The following is a 20,644-nucleotide window of genomic DNA, read 5'->3' as shown; positions in this document are numbered from 1 at the left end:
CACATCACTCATCATTTTTCTTTGCACATCATTCTTCTGCAACAGTTAATTCTCCTATGCAAAATATAACTCAATTTAAACAAATTTAAATGAATTCCCGCTATCAGTTAGCATAAGTAGAAAATAGGCACACATTTGTTTACTTTTTGCCTAATAAAACAATGGAATATTTTTACTTTATGAAAGGTTATGTATAGCAGCGTTACTATTGTAGATGAGACAATCCAGTTTTACAGAAGAAAAATGTTTGCCATATTCAAAAGAACATAACCGAGCGAGAAAGTTTCCTGTATTACTTTGGTTGCAGTCATTGCAGGCATTGATAGGTTTATGACTGTGTACCCAAACACCGGAGGAGATTCCATGCACTACAATAACAATAATAATAATAAAAAAAAAAACTGGTCTTATTCCATCTCGATAAATTTAAATATACATTTTTAATATTGGTTAATCCAAAATGAATAAACCACTACCCGGATTTTGATTACAGTTCTTTAATATTTCAATTCACAACAATAAAACACAGACACTGCAGTTTATGATACGTAATGAGACTTCTGACATTTTAATATAAGAATGGTCTTTACTGTAAATGCTTGCAACAGTCATGTCACAAAACATTAATCAGAGCTTTGCTGCATTGATTAGACACTGCTTGTGAGGTTTAAATGTCTTGTATATGTCATAAATTATGTTTTTAGCATATTTTATAACAAGTTGTTTTTGGTTAAATAGTCTGCCACAATGACAAGTAAACTGACGAAAAATAAAATAAAAGCAGTAAAGCATGTGAATGAGGTCTTGTAGACAGTATCTGAAGCTGTTTTGCATGATGCATCCCAGGAGAAAATGAATGAACACAGGTAATGTGAGGACAAAACATTTCAGGCTTATTCTCCGGGGTCTCTGTCAGCGCATGTCCAGTGTGAACGTGGCATCGTGCAACATTTACAACAAACCTTACATCCGCAATAAAACCACTTTAAAATAATTTACAGGAGCTTACTAATGTATTAAGGGAGGATGATGAGATAAATTACTCTATCGTCGCAATTCTAAAAACAAAAATGAATGCAGAAACACAGCAATCAGGCCTAAAAAGCAGGATAAAGTGGCTCCAAGACTTGCGATTAAAACAACGAATCGCATAAGAGCAGCATGCGAGATATAAGGTAACAGAAGTTGGCAGTGCAATGCAATGCATGCAGTGTTTCAAGGTTTAGTTCACTTATGGATGGGCGGAGTGGGGGGGAGTGGCCACATTTAGGGAGACACACGTCGTCTTGTTTTGCTGCTTGGCTTGCACTGCCGAGATGATGTCATCCAGCTGCAAGGCTGCCGTGGGCACGCAGCCCTGCCCCCGCCCTCACCGGAGGCGAGAATGTGGAGTAGAGGAGGAAGACGTGGGGGTGGAGCTGTTGGAGGGAATCCGAGAGAAGAGTAGAGGGACATTATGTTCAAGGGGGAAAAAAAGAGAGGAGGGAAGGGGTGAAAGGGAGAGGAGGCAGAGGGAAGCGGAGGAAAAAGGGGAGGAGTCTCGGCTGCCCTGCATCATCTCTTTGGGATGCTGCCTGTAGAATCAGCTGCATCTAGCTCTGTTCAAAGGCATGACCAGAGCCAGTGCAAAATAAACCTGTATGAGCCTCTGACCTCAACCTTGGCTTGGAGGGGGAGGGAGGCAGGGAGGGTGGTTGAAAAACAATGTGCTGGAAAGGAACATCTCATCATCAGGGACAATCTCTCAGTGATGTAATTTCCAGCCAATCCAGTGAAGCCTTTATTCGTATTTTCAATACCGTGCAGATGCATTAACCCTTGTGTGCCAACAATGCTCTGAACCCTGGAACAAACAGATACATGTAAACAGGCTCCTGAAATCGCATTTGTCAGTTATCCTTTGTACATTACGGCCACTGCATGCAGCATAGTTATTATTGTTACAATTTAAGAGTTGTGCATTATTTACCAGAAAAAATACACCACCTATATCTTATTTGAAGTCTATAATTGCTAGCTTTGGCAACAGTATTTTATTGCTTGAAAAAAATGCAAATAAAAATGAGCAATGCAATTTAATCATAATACACAGCTCTGCCTCAACGGTCATACATATTAGACCAGAGGGGAAAACCTATTACGTCTATCAGTTGGGGCTGGACAAATTCAGGTATCCAAGCAACAGGGTGGAGCTGCAAAACGGCCATGTGCTCTATGGTGATGTCATTGCCAAATATTGATCACTTACCCTAACAAAACTGCATCATGAATAATTCATTGAGCACTTTTTCTCCTTGGAATGGAACCTGTGGTCTTTTTAATAGCAGTGGCTCTTTCATCAAGTCTTACTTATATTCACAGATCATACAGATCATCAAAATAACAATACAGTAAACAACATAGCACATAGAATATTCTACGTTTTATCTCTGACAAGTAGGCCCTATGAGTCGTGCATCCTGGCAACACTTAATTCAGGACCCAAAAAAATCAAATTAAGATTAAGAAGCACAATTTAGGGGAAAAAAAAGATCAAACTGGAAGAGAAATGTACTATTCACTGCTTGGGTGAATTCTTGATTGATGTGGTCCTTTCCCAGGTCATGCTTAATCTGATACCTTCCACCATGTCTGAAAATGTCGTCACCCCAAAGCCTACATCAGCCACAACAGACAACCATGCTGACCTATTTCAAAGGGGTGACGAACCCGTTAGGTAACAAATGTGTCACATTTCCTTCATGACATACCTTTGGAATCTTGGTTAATGGGGTGGGGGTGAAGCATATACACATTTCCTTTAACAGAAGAAAAATAAAAGTGTCAATCACAGTCGGGGGAGGGGGGGGGGGGTATAGTTTGCCAAACAGCCACTAACCAGCCATTTTCCCCCCACACAGCACAGCTTAAATAACAGGCCCACAGGAGGCGTGTACTGGAGCTCCGCTAAATACCACCACGGAGGTGATTCACGCTCTGCGGCTGAACTGGCATCTGCCACTGCCACAGCACCCCCCCCCCCCCCCACAGCCGCGGCAATGGGAGCACCGCTCCTCCGCCTCGCATGAAGTCACCTCCGCTGGGAGACCACCGCCACCGCCCACCCGCTTTCAGCGAGGAACAAGAGCTGTGTGACAGGGCCCGTCACCACGTGCGAGGAGGCGGTCACGACGCCGCTCTTCGGGACCGGGGGGCTCGCCGGGGGGCTCTTGCTGTCTCGCTGCCTTTGGCAGGCCCTTTGAAATGTATGAACTGAAGCTGCGTGCTTCTCGGTGCTGAAACAGCACGACAAATACCTACTACTGCCAACCGCAAACTACAAATTGTTTAGATGCTGCGAGTCTTACATCTGAGCGATTCGTCTTACCTAAGGGGCCGGTCGCCAGCCTGTAGGGTGCGATTTTGTAACGTTAACCGCCTCAATATTTGCCGCCCAGAAAATCTATATATAACCGTTTATCCCAGGGGTCCTGCTCCCCAGACAGCCCAGATATTTGCTACCTCTAAGCTCCTAGCTCACCTGTACCAGGAACCTGATATTCTTGAATGTTTGGTTGAGGGGGACAGTGTGGAGGTACCTGAGGACTGACTTTAGAAACATTGGCTCATGTAGTACAGGTTCACGGTGAGCCTGCAGGCTACCCCAGGCAGCACTGTCACCTTACACCTGCAGGGCGGTGTGCTTGAATCCATGTTTGTTCCATGCATGCTCCATGTCTGCAATTTATGTGTTCGCCCCAATGCTGTGCAGGGTAGTTAGACTGTCTCTATAATTCCCCAAACTGACTATACCCGTGATCTGCCATGAATTTGCAACCTGCCCATGATGCATTGCAGCCTGCCTCAGAACCGGCTCCCTGCACTCTATACAGGGTTAGAAGCTGGAAGACAGATGGATGGATAAATGCAAAACGGATTCACCAATCCGACGTCATAGCTGCAGCAAGATCACACTGGGTCTTCTGCATTGTGGACGGCAGCCATTACCTTCCCCAGAGCAAACACAGGTATATCCCCTAGTCAAAAATGCATGCAGCTTCAGTGTATAAAGCCAGTGTTTCCAAACCCAGCCCTTGGGGGGGGTCCACCAGACTCTTCACATTTTTGCTCGCTTCCACCACACCTGAAGCAAACAATCAAGAACATCAAACACCTGGTACAAGTGTGCCGGGAGGTAAGAACGTGGACAGTCCGCGGGGGTCCGCGAGGACTGGGTCTGAGAGATGCCTCTAAAGTGAATGGAAACACAGAAGAGGGCACCTGCCAAGTAAGTGTCTTCAGCATGCAGAAGAGCAAGGGGGCCGGGGTGTGCATGCAGGGACACTGTGAAGCGTGCCCGAGCGGCAGATGGTGGGAGGGAAAGCGTAGGACCCGGCCTCTGAAGGCCGCTCTTCGTTTCCGTGCCTCTTTGTTTCATTCACATTTGGCATTTCACAGCAGCAGCCCACACAGAGGCATTCACGAGCACAGGCTCTGCTAGACATCCTCACGCCTTTATTCAGCTCAAACTGGCTAGAACCTGATTTTTCCAGGCACAGCAGAGCGCCGACAGTACATTCGCCCAGTAAAGCCATCACTTGTCATCACAATCCATTGAACGTATAACTTCTCCAAAATACTCTCTTTCAAAGGAGTTTACAATTCTATATGTTGGTAATTATGAAACAATAATTGTAAAAAGCATATCAAAACAATTTATTAGGGGATTTGGAGAAGGATATACTTCAGGAAAAACTATGTTGATTTAATTCACATTTACAGAAAACAGTAAAACGTCCATTTACATTATAGATTTTAGTCGAAAATAATCATTCATGCGCAAAAACTGCCTTTGCCATTCACTGAAAAGGTATCTTTAATGTCCCTTGCTGAAAGAGCTTTGTACAAACATACAAAAATAAATGCGGGAAGCAGCAGTCAGACGACCAGTTTATCCGACTCGTTTTCACCTACAGCAGTGTCTAACTTCCCAGTCCTTGAGGACCCCCAGACAGCCCACATTTTCACTTCCTCCCAGCTCCTAGTGCACCTGTTCCAGGTATTCAGTGTTCATGATTGGCTGGGAGCTGGGAGGGAGCAAAAATGTGGGCTGTCTGGGGGTCCCCGAGGACCGGGCTGGGAAACGCTGACCACGAGTGCTGGCTGCAGTGACCAGGCAAACCTCACACCAGTTAGAATGGGGACAAAACATGATAGACCAGAATAGAAAGCTCCGGTGTCCAGCTGGCTCATGTCATAGCTTCTTGTTGCGAATATTGACCACATCTCTCCGCTCCTGCAGGAAATTCTTGAAGGCTGTGACCTCTTTGCTCTCATCTGTGGCTGAGGGGCAGGAGAGAGACAGAAATGGACATTGAACCTGAAGCCTGGAGGTGTTCCATTAAAACACAGCGTGAGGAGTGTCATCCTGGAACAGGAGGCCAGTGTGCGGTGGGTCAACATGTGACCAACGGCCTCATTTACGTGACAAGCCTCTGAATTGAGGTCATTATGGGGGGGGGGGTGGAATTAAAAGACACCATCTATCATTCCAGTAACGCCTTTATGGTGGGACTTAAGCCATGTAACGCCAAACGTACCTGTATGGTCAATATCATCAGTGTCACTGTCGACGTCCTCATCCCTGTCACCCACATTCCCCCGGGTGAAGATGAGGTCGCTGGGCCCACTCTGCTCTGAAGCTTCTAGAAAATGTGCAATTTCGCAAAGAAATCAGCTGCTACCACAAAACTATGTGGGGGGGGGGGGGTGAACAGGGACATTATTATAACAAAACCAGCTCAGAAACTCACTGTGGTCCTCACCTTATAAATGACGGGACCCAGAAGGCGGATCCCAGCGGGTACGACCTTCCTCGATGAGCTAACTTCTGTGACAGTTCTACTGTTTAAAGCCTTTCATTCTAACCTTTGCAGACTTCCTCATTTACTAGCCCAGCTACAATACCGCACAAGGAGAGGGTCACACTAACCTGTTTGAGTGCAGGTTTCCATGGGAACAGCTCCCATATCCTTTCTTAGTCGTTCTAGCTGTTCTTGCTGTTTTTTGTTCTGGGCTTCAATCTGAGGCAATCAAACATCAGAAGAGAGACACAGTCAGTGAAACACTCAGTTTGCTATTCAGCTTCCCTGTTATTCCCTGTTGGATGGAGCTAGACACACAACACACACAACACTGAGTCCACCATACCAAAAAAAGGTCACCACAGAGCAATTGCGGCATGGCTCAGGTTTCCTAAATACCAACCGGATGTTCCACAGCAATGGGCCGACGTTCTACACATAGATGAGCCACAAGTTGGACTTTCTGGTAAAGCTACAATACTTTAAAAAAATATGAAAGCATGACATCGTTGCATTAAGATCTCATCCCAGCCCAGAAGCATGGTGAAGGAACAACATATAAAGCTGCGATCCTGTAGTGGGTTTTGTGTGGACTGCACACACTGAGCGACTAATGAATTCGAAAAAGTATCAGAAAATTCCACAGCAGAATGTCAGGGATAAACTCAAAAGAAGCTGGGTCACACCACATGACAGTGATCCGAAAAACACTGGAGGTGGAGGTTTCCGGTCCAGAGAGTACAAATCCAGACCAAGATTTCGTTTCAACCAAAAAGTTGAGTATAGAGAGTCACAGTCACAGAGTACTCAACTGGTTGGCTGAAACAAAATCTTGGTCTGGATTTGTATTCTCTGAACCGGAAACCTCCACCTCTGTCAAATGGGATACTTTCAATACTTCAGAATGGGCAATTCCAGACCTCAGGTCCAGTGAAATGTGGGTGTCATCAGATGCAGGCCATTGACACAAGTCTCAGCACAAATATAAAAGAAGTCAAACAGATCTGAATGGCGCAAAATACCACCGGACCACTACAAAGGTCCAATGAGAAGGTACAGAAATTCATCGCATTTATTGCCAATAAAGATGGGTTTGCATACTTTTTCCATCAATGATTGTTTAAGTTACATGCTCAATAAAGATAAGGCAATGTGCCCGTTACATAATACTATCTACAAATATAGATGAAGATAAGAATGCAATTTCAGAGCCACTGATGCAGCAATTCAGCTAATTCCAAAGGTTACGCAAACCTTTTCTCGCATCTGTATATAGTAACATATTTAGTCACCAAAAGGTACCTGCAATGACTTGGCGATGAGCTGAATCACTTAACAGAAGGAATCTTCAGAACCCTCCCTCTTCCCAAGCAAATGTACCCTTTTAAATTCTGTACCAGGCTTCACTGTCCACCCACGCCTGCGCTGCCTAATAAGCAGGGTGTGAGGTCCTCTGATTAACCCCCTGAAGAGCCAATCACCTTCTCTGAAGAGCACATGTTACCAGGTGCAATAGTGCTTAACCTGCAGGCCCCTGACAGGTTTGGAAGTGAGTAACGATCAGCCTACATTAGCGGTTCCCAACACTTTTGCTCCCTCCCAGCTCCCGGTAAGTAGGGAACAAAACACGTGGATCATCTACAGGTCCCCAAGGACCGGAGCGGGACACACTGGGCTACATAACCCAGCCGATTTTAACCAGCACCTCCCTCCTCCACATGGCAATCATGCTCTGGAATCCTGGCGGCCAGGATTCTGGCTTCAGGATGAACGCCAAGCGGCCAAAGCACTAGAAAGCACGACGATACATCACAGCAGACGATGAGAACTGTGCTGGAACACGCGTCTAAAAATGCGACACAGATCTGCCGTCGATAATAATGGAAGCGATGTGAGCAGACTGAACCACAAAAAGAAAGAAAAATGTTTCGTATGCAATTTATATATTGTCACTTATATTTCATTTCAACTATATAACTTCAGTATAAATTATTTTGCTGCCACTGTTACGCTGACAGGCAAAACCAAAAGACAGACACTTAAATCAAATATTAAAATAAGGAAATGGCACTGCAATGTGTCACAATCTGTAGCTATAGCAAGCAAACTCATACTTGTCTCAGTTAAACTATGATGCAAAAGTCAAATTAGTTGTGTTGTACATGATGCATCATTCTTATTGACACAAATAAAAATCTGTGTTTTTATTCAGGGAATGACGTACAGAGCATGTGATACTTACCAACTCTCCGCGAAGTCTTTCATATTCTGGCCGATATTCCCTGAAAGGAGATACACTGTATTGTGTTACACGGACTTTAATGTTTAATGCTACACAGCAGCCACGGCTCTCACATACGACGAACTGTCACAGACACATTACTTTATTTCAAGTCACTGCAGACACAGTTATTCTCTATTATTTGTTACATTGTTTCGCAACCCAGTCAGTCAACGTTTTTGCTCTCTCCCAGCTCCTAGCACACCTGAAACAAGCAATCAAAGAACACTGTATACCTGGTACAGGTGTGCTGTGAGCTGGGAGGGAGTACAGGACTGGACTGGGTTGAGAAAATACTGATTTGGACCATATCAGGTCCATGCCATCTGGTACATTTGGCCACAAGCCATGCTCGTATACGATATATTTTAGAAACGGAAGAAAGGTGGCCTATCATCTCAGCAGAAATGCATTTGAGATGTCTTTATCGGCCAGTGAAAAAGTACTTCAGGCAGAAAGTTCAGGTAGTAGGGGAAGCTGGGTGAGAGTACAGCTCTTTTGTCAGGGTTTTATAACGGAGATTACGGGGCAGAGCCGCTGAGTCAGAGCCCCGCAGTTCACCGAGCCACTTGCTGGGCCGACGACTCATCCCTGGTCAAAGTGGGCCAGGTTTCAGGATTATAGACGTGGATTTTGTGTGTTCAGATAAGCTCCCTCCAAGCATAAACCCTCCACATGCTTTACATGCCGACGGCTGACGATGCTTCAAAGGAAAGAGCACTCATTTAAAAATAACTCTTAATCTCCCCGTCTTTTAATTAACAAAGTTGCGTAACGTAAGGACGCACACTCTCAGAATAGCAGGAACTTGGAGCCCGGCTGGCAAAGTGTTTACAGAGCAGATAGCAAACACAGTTGTGCCCTGGCAGTAAAAACTTATCGTTCTTCAAAGGTTTAAAAAAAAAAAAAAAGAACTATTACGGAAATTTGCCACCTCCAAACAGCGAAAAGCCCAGAGAAAAATCCACAAAGGAAATGGAAAAGCAATTTCACATGACTCACGTTTCGTACTCTTTCGCAGCCTCCGACACCTGCACAAACATCTCATCCAGCCCACTGCCTGTAACAGCAGACACTCCAACCACCTGTATATGCAAAAAAAAAAAAGGTGTACAAGGGATACTGGTAGCACGTCATGCCGAAGGCCTGATAAAACATGCATTTTCAATTGTCGTTCTAATATCCTGCACTTACATATGAATAGCCCCCACTAACAAAGACTGGGACATTACCATTTTCTTTATTCAGGAGATGTTTATTGTCAGCCCATTAATATACATAATATACATCTAGGACAAAAAACATACCATGCATGCATGCTTTGCATACCATGCTGTTACATTTACATACTAAAAAATATACCAGGACATACTAACATGTGCATATTGACTACAGTATACTACATTTACAGCGACTAGACGATACGCTGCATACTACACTAATGACGTGCTAGAACTTGATGTAAACCGCATAAAAGTGCAGACAGAGCAGTGCAAGTATTGTTCTGATTGAGGACATAATTTTCTTTTTAAAGTATCCTTGTGCAATGAGTTTGAGTCCCTGAATAAAAACTTAAGATGATGTGGAAATTATTTTTTCGAGTAGTTTTGAGTAATTGAGTAGTTCTTCTCCTAGTACCCGCAGATTGCTGTAGAACTCATCCAGGACCAAACTCATAGAGCGAGTCAGATTGCTGACGTAAGATGTCTCCTGGTTTAGGGAATCCTGAAACGCTTCAAAATCCTGCATCCACTCCACTGCAAAACTGTGATCGATTATGTCCGTCTGAAATACCAGAAGGACAAATCAATGTCAGGCACGCTGTCTAGGAGCTCGACAGGAAGACCGATATTAGCCGTTTTTGAAACCGTACACAGCAACAAAGAAAAACTCGCTTTCTCTGTGTTTTCTTTTCAGTGCATCCATATGCATGAATGGACACATCTAATGAAAACTGTACTTCCTATATCACTTCAAAATATCAAGGCTGAAATTAGCCCAGTTCACGCCACATGAATCATATCATCTGCACGAATTATTTAAATGAAATCCTTGCTTGCATGATTAGTCTAGAGCACCAGAGGAAGCTTCGATTCCAATTTCTTACATATTCAAAGCATTAAAGTAGGAGCAGCAACACAAAGTCTTAAAAAACTGACATTATATATATACAGACATGTGCACAAACATTTCGACATTTTATTACCGTAAAGTGTTTGTTGCTATGATTACAGAAAGCAGCTCAGACCTCATATCCATACCTTATTCATAACCACAATGAAGGGAAGCTTGGTCTTGTACAGAATGCTGTGGGAACAATGTAGCAAGATGAGAAACACTGCCGCGCAAACAGCAACTAAAGACCTGTGAAGTGCAGTTAAGGCAAAACTTGCTGTTTGAAACAATTCTGATGAATAACGTCTTAAAATGTGTATTATTCTTGTATATATCTGACACTGTTCATAAGCAACATTCAACAACCCGACTAAAAATAGAATAAAAAGACAGGAATATTTTCAAAAACCAGCAGCTCATGGAAGATCTTTTAATATAATGAACTACTCTACTGTTAAAGATTGAAAATGAACTGAATACAGAATTTTCAAACATGGCATGTAGTCTTTTAGTAATCGTTTGCATAAGTATAGCTGAACTTAAAAATCAGTACAAATACTAGCGAATTTCCATTTCACAGCCTTATAACACAAGTTGTAGAACTGCATCAATTCATTCAATTACAAGTACAGATGATCAAAATCCATTTCCCGTTTGCTGAAAATCATTACCGATAACAGTGCGATAATGCATATAGTGGCGGGTTAAAGTCTCACGTTTGATTTAAGGATATCTGTGACACTTTCAGCTACAAAATAGTCAAAAAGCAGAGCCCTTTTTCGATATTTCCACTTCTGGATTTTTTTTGCTTTGCAATCCTGGAATCATTGCTCGGTCCTGCGTAATACACTTCAGCACAGCATATATTTGCACGGCCTTTTAGCGCTGCATGACAGGCAGTTCCAGGGTTAAGTTCTTAATAACGAACGCACGCACTACTTTGTAACACTCATGAAAACATTGCTTGACTTCAGCAGATGGTCGGCTCAAGGTACAGTACAGTAAATACATGGTATATATTAAGACAGAAATTTCACTAACTGACACTAAATAAGAACTGCATGTACCCGTTCTGACCTACAAGTTCGACCTAGAGACAGACATTGAGAACTCGATCTTATTCGTAACTGGGGGACCACATGTAGTGTTAACACGTTGTTGCAGCGCTGCAGGCTGTTTAGGACAATTCACCACTTATAAATATAAAAACTGATTAGCGGAATACAGAGGCAATGATCCTGAGAGTAGTTGATCATAATGGATTGTAGTTCATAGTGCATTCATGTTCCTCTTATTCGTGTCGTGGGGAATGAGAGCAGACGGGATCACAGACCTGCAGGCATACAGCATGTTGGACATGAACGTCACAGGGTTGACGCTCCGGGACGTGTCCATCACATACACGACAACACAGGGGAAGGAGGACGCCTGTGGGATGAGCGTCACCATCAGCGTTCCGGCCTTACAGCACTGAGGAATGCGCTGACTCACATTAACGATACGTGAAGTCTGAAGACCCCTTTCGGGGCTACAGCAGTGCGAATGTAGAGTAAAGTCGTGGAGAGCAGAGTAAGCGGCATGTCGTTCGCCTTTCACAGCACAGGTGAATGAGAGCACAGTCAATGATCATGAGTGTGTCAGAAAGCAGTGGCTGCCTATAGCTGAGGTTAACCATTTAGGTCACACGCGTGTTTTCTTATACATACCAGAGCTTCCGTGATGATGGTTCCGGAAGCCGACCACGTGAACACTTCTATCTGCCCTGGTGTGTCGATCAGAACATACCTATAGGTGGAGAGATTCAACATTATAATACCAACATTATTTATTTAACAGGAACTTTTTGCAAAGAGACATACGGGTGAGGATCAGAGAGTAGGGTTCAGTACTGTCCCTGGAACTGACGACTGAATACTTCAATACCTCACATCAGTAAGTACATTCATTCTCAAGAGTGCTAAATTAAGGGTCAATTCTGTAAGACGAAACAATCAAATATACTAAAAAATTGTGTCAAACTCACTTGTGATTATTTTGTTTTTTCTCAATGAACTTCATAACCTGGGGTTAAGATGTTGAGAAAGCATTATTATATGCAAACTAATACAAAATGATGCTATCGACAGCAAAGGTGACATCTAGTGGCAGGTGATCGGTGCTGCAGCACACAGGCATTTCTGCTACAAGAAGATAATATTTTGACTCATCTGTGGATTTATAAGACCATTACATTGAAAACGCTTTAAAATGTTAAGCTTAGAATCACAACCTTTATATTCCAGAAATTTCACCATTATGTTTCTCAGGCACATTGCTGTAAGCCTTTCCACTCGTATTTACACTTTACACATCAAGTGCGTTCCACCATGGACCAGTAAGATCAGGTGCAAGACAATGAGAGATTTACATTATAATGACATCATTGCCCTATTTACATTCTGGAAACTCACATAATAGCACAGCTTCTGTTATTCACATCAAAAGGGCGAAAAGTCGTTTCACTTTATTATTGTTACCTGGTCAAATCTGGTTGCAAACAGGTTCAAAGATGTGACTATTCCACCATTAGGGCCCAAGCCATATCTGCATGTACATTGAAGGAAATTTAGTTTTATCAGCTATGGATCTAAAAACGTTTCACCTAACAAGCTCAGTAATTCAGATCAGCTAGTGCCAGTTTTATTGTCTGTACATTATGCTAATCATTTTTTCATATTTAAACCTGGTGAAGCAATTGTTGCAAACAATCTGTTGAACTACACAGCATGCTAATAGCACTGCAGTACTAAAGGGGCATGCAAGTTTGAGCATTCCAGCTTTCCAAAACAGGAAAAAGCCTCGCAAAAGTATAGACTTAATGACAAAAAGGATACTGCTTCATGACTTCTTTGTAGTTGACAGTGTCACGAATATCTGCAAATCAAAAGCGAGAAATTAGCCACGCAGCTAAATGCACTGTGCAGGGGGAAACCCACCGATTAAACATGCACTGACCTGATTGTGGGTCGTTTCTAATTTTACACTAAGTTACTCCACAAATAAAGGATACAGAGGAGAGCCACGTAGACAGGTTTACTGTTTAAGAAGGCAAGTGAGCAACACAGCAAGGCAATAAACAGACTTCTTTATGAGTTATAGTTGTGGCAATGGTGATGCACACATTCAACATCAGATGGGGTCAGGATTTACACGTGCAGCTGAGAGGAACTACTGGTAAAAAAAAAAATTAAAAAAACACTTTTGTAAAGGTAGAGGTAAAAATGGGCTGCAAAGCAATTAACAGAAAAGAAAAAAAGGTAACACTAATGTGTTAAGGAATTAATAGTAACTAATTTAAGATCAACAAAAGAGAGAGCTAATGAATATGAAAATTTGTTCCCTCCCAGCTCCTTGCCAGACGGTCCAATATTTTCGCTCCCTCCCAGCTACCTGCCAGGCAGCCCATATTTTTGCTACTTCCCAGCTGGGAGTAAAAATGAGGACTATCAGGGGGTCCCTGATGACCGGGTTGGGAAACACTTGTTTAACTGAAAGGCAATTGGTAAGTAGACATCATCACCAAGATTAGAAGCAACAGAAGACTATCAAAAGCACACCTCTATTTTATGACATTGTTTAACCAGCCAGTGTGAAATTGCTTACCAATATTTGCTGGAAAAGGAACCTCGTGAACTGCGGGGTCAAGATTTATCACATAAGGAGGAGACTTTTTGGTGTGAAGGTAGGCTGTAAGTCGCTGGAAGTAAAAGGACCATCATTTCTTAGGTAAAAAATAATATACTTATTTTGGTAACTTTACAGCAACACCTACACGCTGCTAAATAAGTCGTTTTTTTCTATTCAATTAAAAAAAATTCTAGCTACATAAAAATTGCTAAAAATTATTTTCCAGTAAACCAGGTAAAAGATTAGCTAAGCTTGTCTAATATTTATAAAGTTAATATAGAGTTGAGTTAGCTATCCAAAGGGAAAACAGACGTTGCTGCTACACATAATGTTTTTGGGCAGATAATGTAAAAAACGGGCACTAAGAACATCTCTTCAAAATTGCTCATTATAACAGACGCGCACATGAGCCTGATGTACTGTAAGCGCAGATGACATTAGCTCGCCAGCTAACTACCTGAACAAAAGTGGTTTTCCCAGACCCGGCCATGCCGAGCACGATGAGACACACGGGTTTCTGGTCCAGACATTTTGCCGCTGCACACTCCTGAGGTGTTTCCGAATGTCCTTCTCCGCCAAAGTCTTCATTTTCCCTTAAAAAAGATCCATCTCTATCTCCATCTGGACTGCTTGCCGCTGCCGCCATCTCTGTCTACGGAAAGTAATCAACGCCGTAAAGAGGATATACTGTCGTAAAGTAGTCATAATGTACGACAGTTGATATTTGTACCACCTCAGAACTGTACCACAGTTTGACAAAAACCTATAACCTGTAATTTACGGTGGGTGTACAGATATTTTTAGGAAAGAAGGCTAAATGACACATTATATAATTTCTAACATATAGGCCAAGACGCCGCGAGACACTGACCAGGATAGGCGGGTATAAGATGGATGGGGAGGGAGACAGCGACAGGACGATTACATAATTATTTCAGAATCCTGGTAAAAGTTATGATTAAATTATATTGGATAATGATAATTATTAGATTAGATGCAAAGTGATATTCTTATACTCTTTTATTCGAGGTCGTCAAAACTAAGGGATGTAATAATAAAAATAGACACTAGAGGGCACGCTGTCCATTTTCCCTAGACATTAAAAATGTTCAGGTCCTATGAATAATAGCGAAAATGAAGAAAAAATGTTCTAACATGTTTTGCTTGACTTATTGTAGCTTATAAGGGGCCTGAAAATAGTCCTGAAAAGCCCCCACCCACTCCACTAGGATTTGGGCCTCCACAGATAATTTCCCAGACCTGATTTTCCTACTCAGCCAGTGCATGGTGGCGATGAACCGTCAGGAAATATACAGAAAGTAAGTCACACACTACGAATGTGCAATTTAGACATACTAGATGACTGAGCACTGAGAGAAGGGGCATCCTTCTTCTTCTTCTTCTTCTTCTTCTTCTTATTATTATTATTCCTAAATGCAACCAGCACTATTGGAAATGACAGGTCACCATTTACCAATTATATGGCACGGCTTTGGTTGGGATTTCCTTCCGGTAAGTGGTGCAGCCTCCGGGATCACTGAAAGTGATGACTGTGGAGGAATGTAAACAGACGAATGGGTGTTATTTAATTTAGGGGTAAGTACCACTGTAAAGACATGGAGCAGATGTTCAGTGTAAAAATCAAATACTAACTTTGGGGAAAATGGTTTGTGCCTTGAAGACCGTAAATTTGAATGGAATTTAGGATGGCCATTTTATTATTATAAAGGACAGCGTACTGCTCCTTCGATATGGCATGTCCATCCAGGACAGCGTACTGCTCCTTCGATATGGCATGTCCGTCCAGGACGGCGTACTGCTCCTTCGATATGGCATGTCCGTCCAGGACAGCGTACTGCTCCTTCAATATGGCATGTCCATCCAGGACAATGTACTGCTCCTTTGATATGGCATGTCCCTCCAGGTCAATGGAGGTTTCTAAAAAAAAACAAAACAAAGCATTTTATTAGCTTCTCTCAGGTGGTCTGTCATATGCCACGACATGTTGCAGATCATAAATAATATAAACACGTGGATATATGCATACAGGCAGAGATTTGTAAGTGTACTTACCTTCAGTGCAGATGATCATCACTCCTTCATGGCTCATGTCCAGATAAATCAGTCCTGCTTCTCATTGGCCACAGCTTGAGCATGAAGCGAAACGGTATAAGGGAGCGCTGCCAGAGGTAAAAACTTCCAGTTTAAAAATAAATAAATAACAGAGCCTTGGAAGAGTTTACACAGTACATTTCACTTCATTTTGGAAAGGTCAGGTCACTGTCTGCTGTTTCCATCACTGACTAGGTTTACACAACCTTTTTTTTCTTTTGTTTATGTGGTTTAATGCTATAGCAGACACAGAAGGATTTACTGAAAGATTTTATACAGTGATTTGTTTTTTTGCCTGTAACACAACTAAACCCTGGCAAGGTAAAGCATGTATAATACCTAAATTGTCGTAAAGCATTTTCAACAGCATTCCCACTTTTTTAAGAGTGCAGTGCCCCTATTGTAATAAAGGACTTATTATATTCTTTATTGACCCATTAATGAAAAATAATACACAGTTTAAACAACTACTAAAATGCGGGAAACTTTTATGCATGATTTTCCAGTATCTTTAAATTTGCTACATTTATTAGTATATGAGTCTTGTTATAATAGTTCAAACCGTATGTAATTATGATTCCTGCTTTGTAAATACTTTCTAGTTGGTGTTTGTTGGCCATCCTGAGTTTTTTGACATAAGGATAATGGGAATAACAGGAACATGGTTATTACTAGATGTCGTGTATTTTGTGCAGGATATTTCTGATAAAAAAAAAAAAAAAACATGGGATGTTCTATTTTACAGTGCATCAGCTGTGTTAGCATGTGCTGTCTAAGCACTGATGGATTTGAGGATAACCTGTGTTGTAGACCACAGTTATCAATTGCCAGCTTTGTTCTCAGCATTCCTTATGAAAGCAGAGTGATCTGCAGCTGTTTCCCTAATAACAAAGTTGTGTTCTATATCCTGACAGAAATATGACTGTGGACAGAAGCCACACCTCTCTGAGCTGAGTGACATACACTCACCTCCCTCTCATGAACACCACTTTAAACACCCCCTTGTAACAGAATAGCCATTATGGAATATCCGTAGGGCTGTGTGCAAAAAGAAAAAATGGGGACAGCTATTAAGGTATCACAGAAACTATTTTACATTGTTTCATAATATTTGCATCCAACATTTGCATTTCAGGATTCTTTAAAGTAATAGTAACCTTAATTCAATTTATCTTTTTATTTTAAGTCTATTTTTAATCCCTAACCTGATTTAATATGTTTATTGTGGCTGGAACTAGGGACCCATGGGTAAGTGCATTGACTGGAGGAAAGTGTAAAAACTGAAACGCTTCAGATTCAGCGTATCGTATCTGTGTCCAGAAATGTCACATTTAAATATTTCTTTTCAATAAAGTACAGGATATTACTCACTCATTTTGCCAACCTATGCACCAAGCTATGTCCATATTTCTTTCAAAAACCACACTGAAAGTTACCTTTGACCTGCAATGATTTTTCAAAGGTTAGACCAAAAATATCAGTCAAGATTTCAAGATTCAAGATTCTTTAATTGTCACATACATAATCATGCAAAGTACGACACGTAGTGAAATGCATCCTGAAATGCTCTTTTTAGACTGTGCAAGTTAAAATCCAGTTATGTAAACTGGTTAAAGTGAAAAAAGCTAAAAGTGCAAGCAGTGACCAGTGTGACAGTGCAGATATGGTGAGGGGTACCAGAGCACAGTGTACATCAGGGTGTGAGGTGCAGTGGTATGTCCAGGTTCAGAACGTTTATGGCCTGGTGGTAGAGATGCCTCCTAAGCCTCTCAGTCCCGGCCAGGGAGTAACCTTAGAGTAATATCTCAAAAACCATTAATTGAATTTTTGTGTGACCGTATTTGATATCCATCCATCCATTTCTGCCACTTTTCTGAGGTGAGGTCACAGGGTCCAAAGGTGAGGGTAGGTACAACCAGTAAATTGAAGGCTTTGTCTTCCAGCTCAGCTCCCTCATTACCACAACAGAACAGTACAGTGTCCGTCTTACTGCTGCCGCTGCACCAGTCTGTCAGTCAATCTCTCGCTCCCTTTATCCGTCACTCGTAAACAAGACCCCGAGATACTTAAACTCCTCTGCTGGAAGCAGCAACTCATCCACCACTAGGAAGGGGCAATCTGCCCTTTTCTTTTCGAGAACCGTGGCCTTAGACTTGGAGATGCTGATCCACATACCGGCTGCCTCACAGTTAGGAGCAAACTGCCCCAGTGCAGGCTGCAGGTCTCAGCCTGCCGATGCCAACTGCATCACATCATCCGCAAAAAGCAAAGACGCAATCCGGAGGCCCCCGAACCAGACCCCCTCTGCTATGCCTAGAAATTCTGTCCATAAAAGTTAAAAACAGAACCGGTGACAAAAAGCAGCCCTTGTGGAGTCCAACACCCACCGAAAATAAGTCTGGCTTAGTGCTGGTAATATGAACCAAACTCTCGCTCAATTTATACAGGTACCTGATGGCTGACAGCCTCCCCCCCCCCCCCCCCCAAGGAACACAGTCATGCGCCTTTTCCATAATAAAATTCTGACATCTAAGCTGGGCCAATTTTCAGTTTTCACCTGCTAGTACATATTGGACCTCACAGTACCAGTCACATGCCTGGATGCAGCTACTAAACATCATTTGTTTTTCACCAAGATATTACCCCAAGTGCACCTCGGGTTTATTTAGTAAGTATATCTTGTGAACAAGGAAAGATGCAGTGCTGTTACAGATGACCTGGCCCCCACAATCCCCTGACCCAAACCCTATCGAGCTGCTTTGGGATGAGTCAGATTGAAGAGTAAGAGTACGGTAGGCAACTTGTGCCCAGATCTTGTGGAAACTCCTTTAGGACGGTTGGAGAAGCATTCCAGGTGGCTACATCTGCAAGCTGTCTGAAAGAATGCCAAGAGTCTGCAACTCTCAGTGAAGCAAAAGGGGGCTATTTAGAAGAATCTAACATTTTGGAGATGTTTAACACTACTCTTGGTTGTTGCAGTAATTGATATGTGTTACTTTATTGCCTCAAAGCCTTTTACTATAAGGTGAGTAGCACATCTAAAATAGAGACAAGTGCATTAAAAGCAGGTGTGTCCAGACTTTTGAATGACACTGTATGGAACGATGACTCACACTTTCTTTTTGATGGTCCCTCCTGGGATGCAGTGTGCACTGTAAGAATCGCTGTTTCGTTTAAACCTCCTGTTGCTTGCAGCTAGCCACCCAAAACGGCAGCCTCCTTTCCTCATTAACACCAACAGCAGCTCAGGCCAGCAGCACCGGGAACAGAAGTCTGCCATGTGTGTCTTTGCGTGTGTGTGGTGCTGTTGTCGGGTGCGTTTCATGGTCCCTCTGGATCATAACAAGCTGGAATGTGGGTGCAAGCCGAGCCCATTGGGTAATCACTCCCGGCGACCCCCTGCTGTTCCTCTGAAGCCCTGCGTGGGGCGCAGTAATGAGAGAATGCAAGCCCAGCGAGTTATCCTCGCCTCCATTTTCATCTACCTGCTCGTTTTCCGTCCCCGGTGTCTTTGTTGTGACCGTGTTTCTGCTGTGTTGTGGTTTGACCTTAATGTAAAATTGGACCCTGAGAGAGACCGACAACCATTGATGTTTTATTAGCACAGTTAATGGTGCCTGACATTTGGTTCTGATCAGTGTTGAGTTGGCACCACCCATATAGGTCTGCTACTCATTACAGAATAAACAAACAGCAGTTAAATTTGGTTATTCTGCCACCTCATTGCTTTACTGGCTCCAATATGCATGCACCTCTACATCTATGCTGTTTTGGCCTCGGCAGCGGAAAAATAAAAGCAGTAGGGCCCGATTACAAATACACACCAGTGACAATCTTAGAATTTATGTCAATGATGAGGTTGGAAGTGCGGTACAGAAATACATGAATTCATGGTTTTTGCAGCATGCTACATCTGGTGCTATGAAGTAAATACAGTAGTGAAGTGAGTGGCAACAAAATGGTTTGCATAATGCACTACATTCACCCTGGGTGTCTGGCTCTACTTTCTGATCTGGTCCGTTACACTCAGTGTGTCACAGTCATCAGTGCCACTTAGATCATGAACTGTCACCCACTCTAGATACTGCATCCAGCCCTTTGATTTTTTTTCAGCAGATAACAGTGGTTCACGACAGAAATGGTGACATGTACTTGTGTCCATGTGCCTTAAGTTTAATGAAGATCTGAGATTTTAAAGTTAGTGATGAATAGGAAATATATTTAGTTTTGTCTCAATTTAGGGACAATTACCTGTATTCGGTCACGAAGATCAATTTATACTTGTGACTATTACCTTTGCTTATTTTTACACTGTTTAAGTCAGTATTTACCAGTCTTTACCTTGGGGACTCACAAACAGTCCATGGCAGGAAGCTGGGAGGGAGCAAAAACATGGACCGACTGTGGGTCCCTGAGGACCGGATTGGGCAATACTGCTTTAAATAGTTTAGCTGCTAATAAGCTTTTGCACAGTCTTAGATTATTTTCCTTGCTTTGTTATAAATTCAGGTCAAATCATAGGTACAGCTTCAGAACTGCCAAAGAGAAAAGGAAGCTGTTTCACCAAGCCCAATACAAACCTTTTTTTCCAACACCTGATAACAAACATGAAATTCCTTTATCAACC

General features: G+C 42.5%; 1 protein-coding gene across 3 annotated transcripts; it reads right to left on the bottom strand.

The window, feature by feature from the left end:
- Positions 1 to 481: 481 nt before the first annotated feature.
- On the bottom strand, positions 482 to 14,577 carry gpn1 (GPN-loop GTPase 1). 3 transcript variants are annotated; one of them, XR_007382365.1, is made up of 16 exons: positions 14,363 to 14,577; positions 13,882 to 13,975; positions 13,113 to 13,152; positions 12,756 to 12,822; positions 12,263 to 12,300; positions 11,946 to 12,024; positions 11,573 to 11,667; positions 10,386 to 10,431; positions 9,763 to 9,909; positions 9,127 to 9,209; positions 8,086 to 8,125; positions 5,972 to 6,062; positions 5,580 to 5,684; positions 5,199 to 5,322; positions 2,751 to 2,798; positions 482 to 1,418 (listed from the first exon to the last, which is right to left on the bottom strand). XR_007382365.1 is itself a non-coding variant. In XM_048975172.1 (15 exons), exons 1-14 carry the CDS (start codon positions 14,549 to 14,551, stop codon positions 5,234 to 5,236), a joined length of 1,203 nt encoding a protein of 400 aa, XP_048831129.1. In that variant the 5' UTR covers positions 14,552 to 14,577; the 3' UTR covers positions 482 to 1,418; positions 5,199 to 5,233. The 3 variants fall into 3 exon arrangements, 2 of the variants coding, with proteins under 2 accessions (XP_048831129.1, XP_048831128.1); XM_048975172.1 differs by lacking the exon at positions 2,751 to 2,798; XM_048975171.1 differs by lacking the exons at positions 482 to 1,418; positions 2,751 to 2,798 and having other exon boundaries at positions 4,475 to 5,322.
- Between the last annotated feature and the right edge of the window lie 6,067 nt (positions 14,578 to 20,644).

This window comes from Brienomyrus brachyistius, chromosome 14 (assembly GCF_023856365.1).
Source record: "Brienomyrus brachyistius isolate T26 chromosome 14, BBRACH_0.4, whole genome shotgun sequence".
Classification (NCBI taxonomy): domain Eukaryota; kingdom Metazoa; phylum Chordata; class Actinopteri; order Osteoglossiformes; family Mormyridae; genus Brienomyrus; species Brienomyrus brachyistius.
Note: the sequence above shows the minus strand (reverse complement) of the source record. Positions and strands in the feature narration are given on the sequence as shown.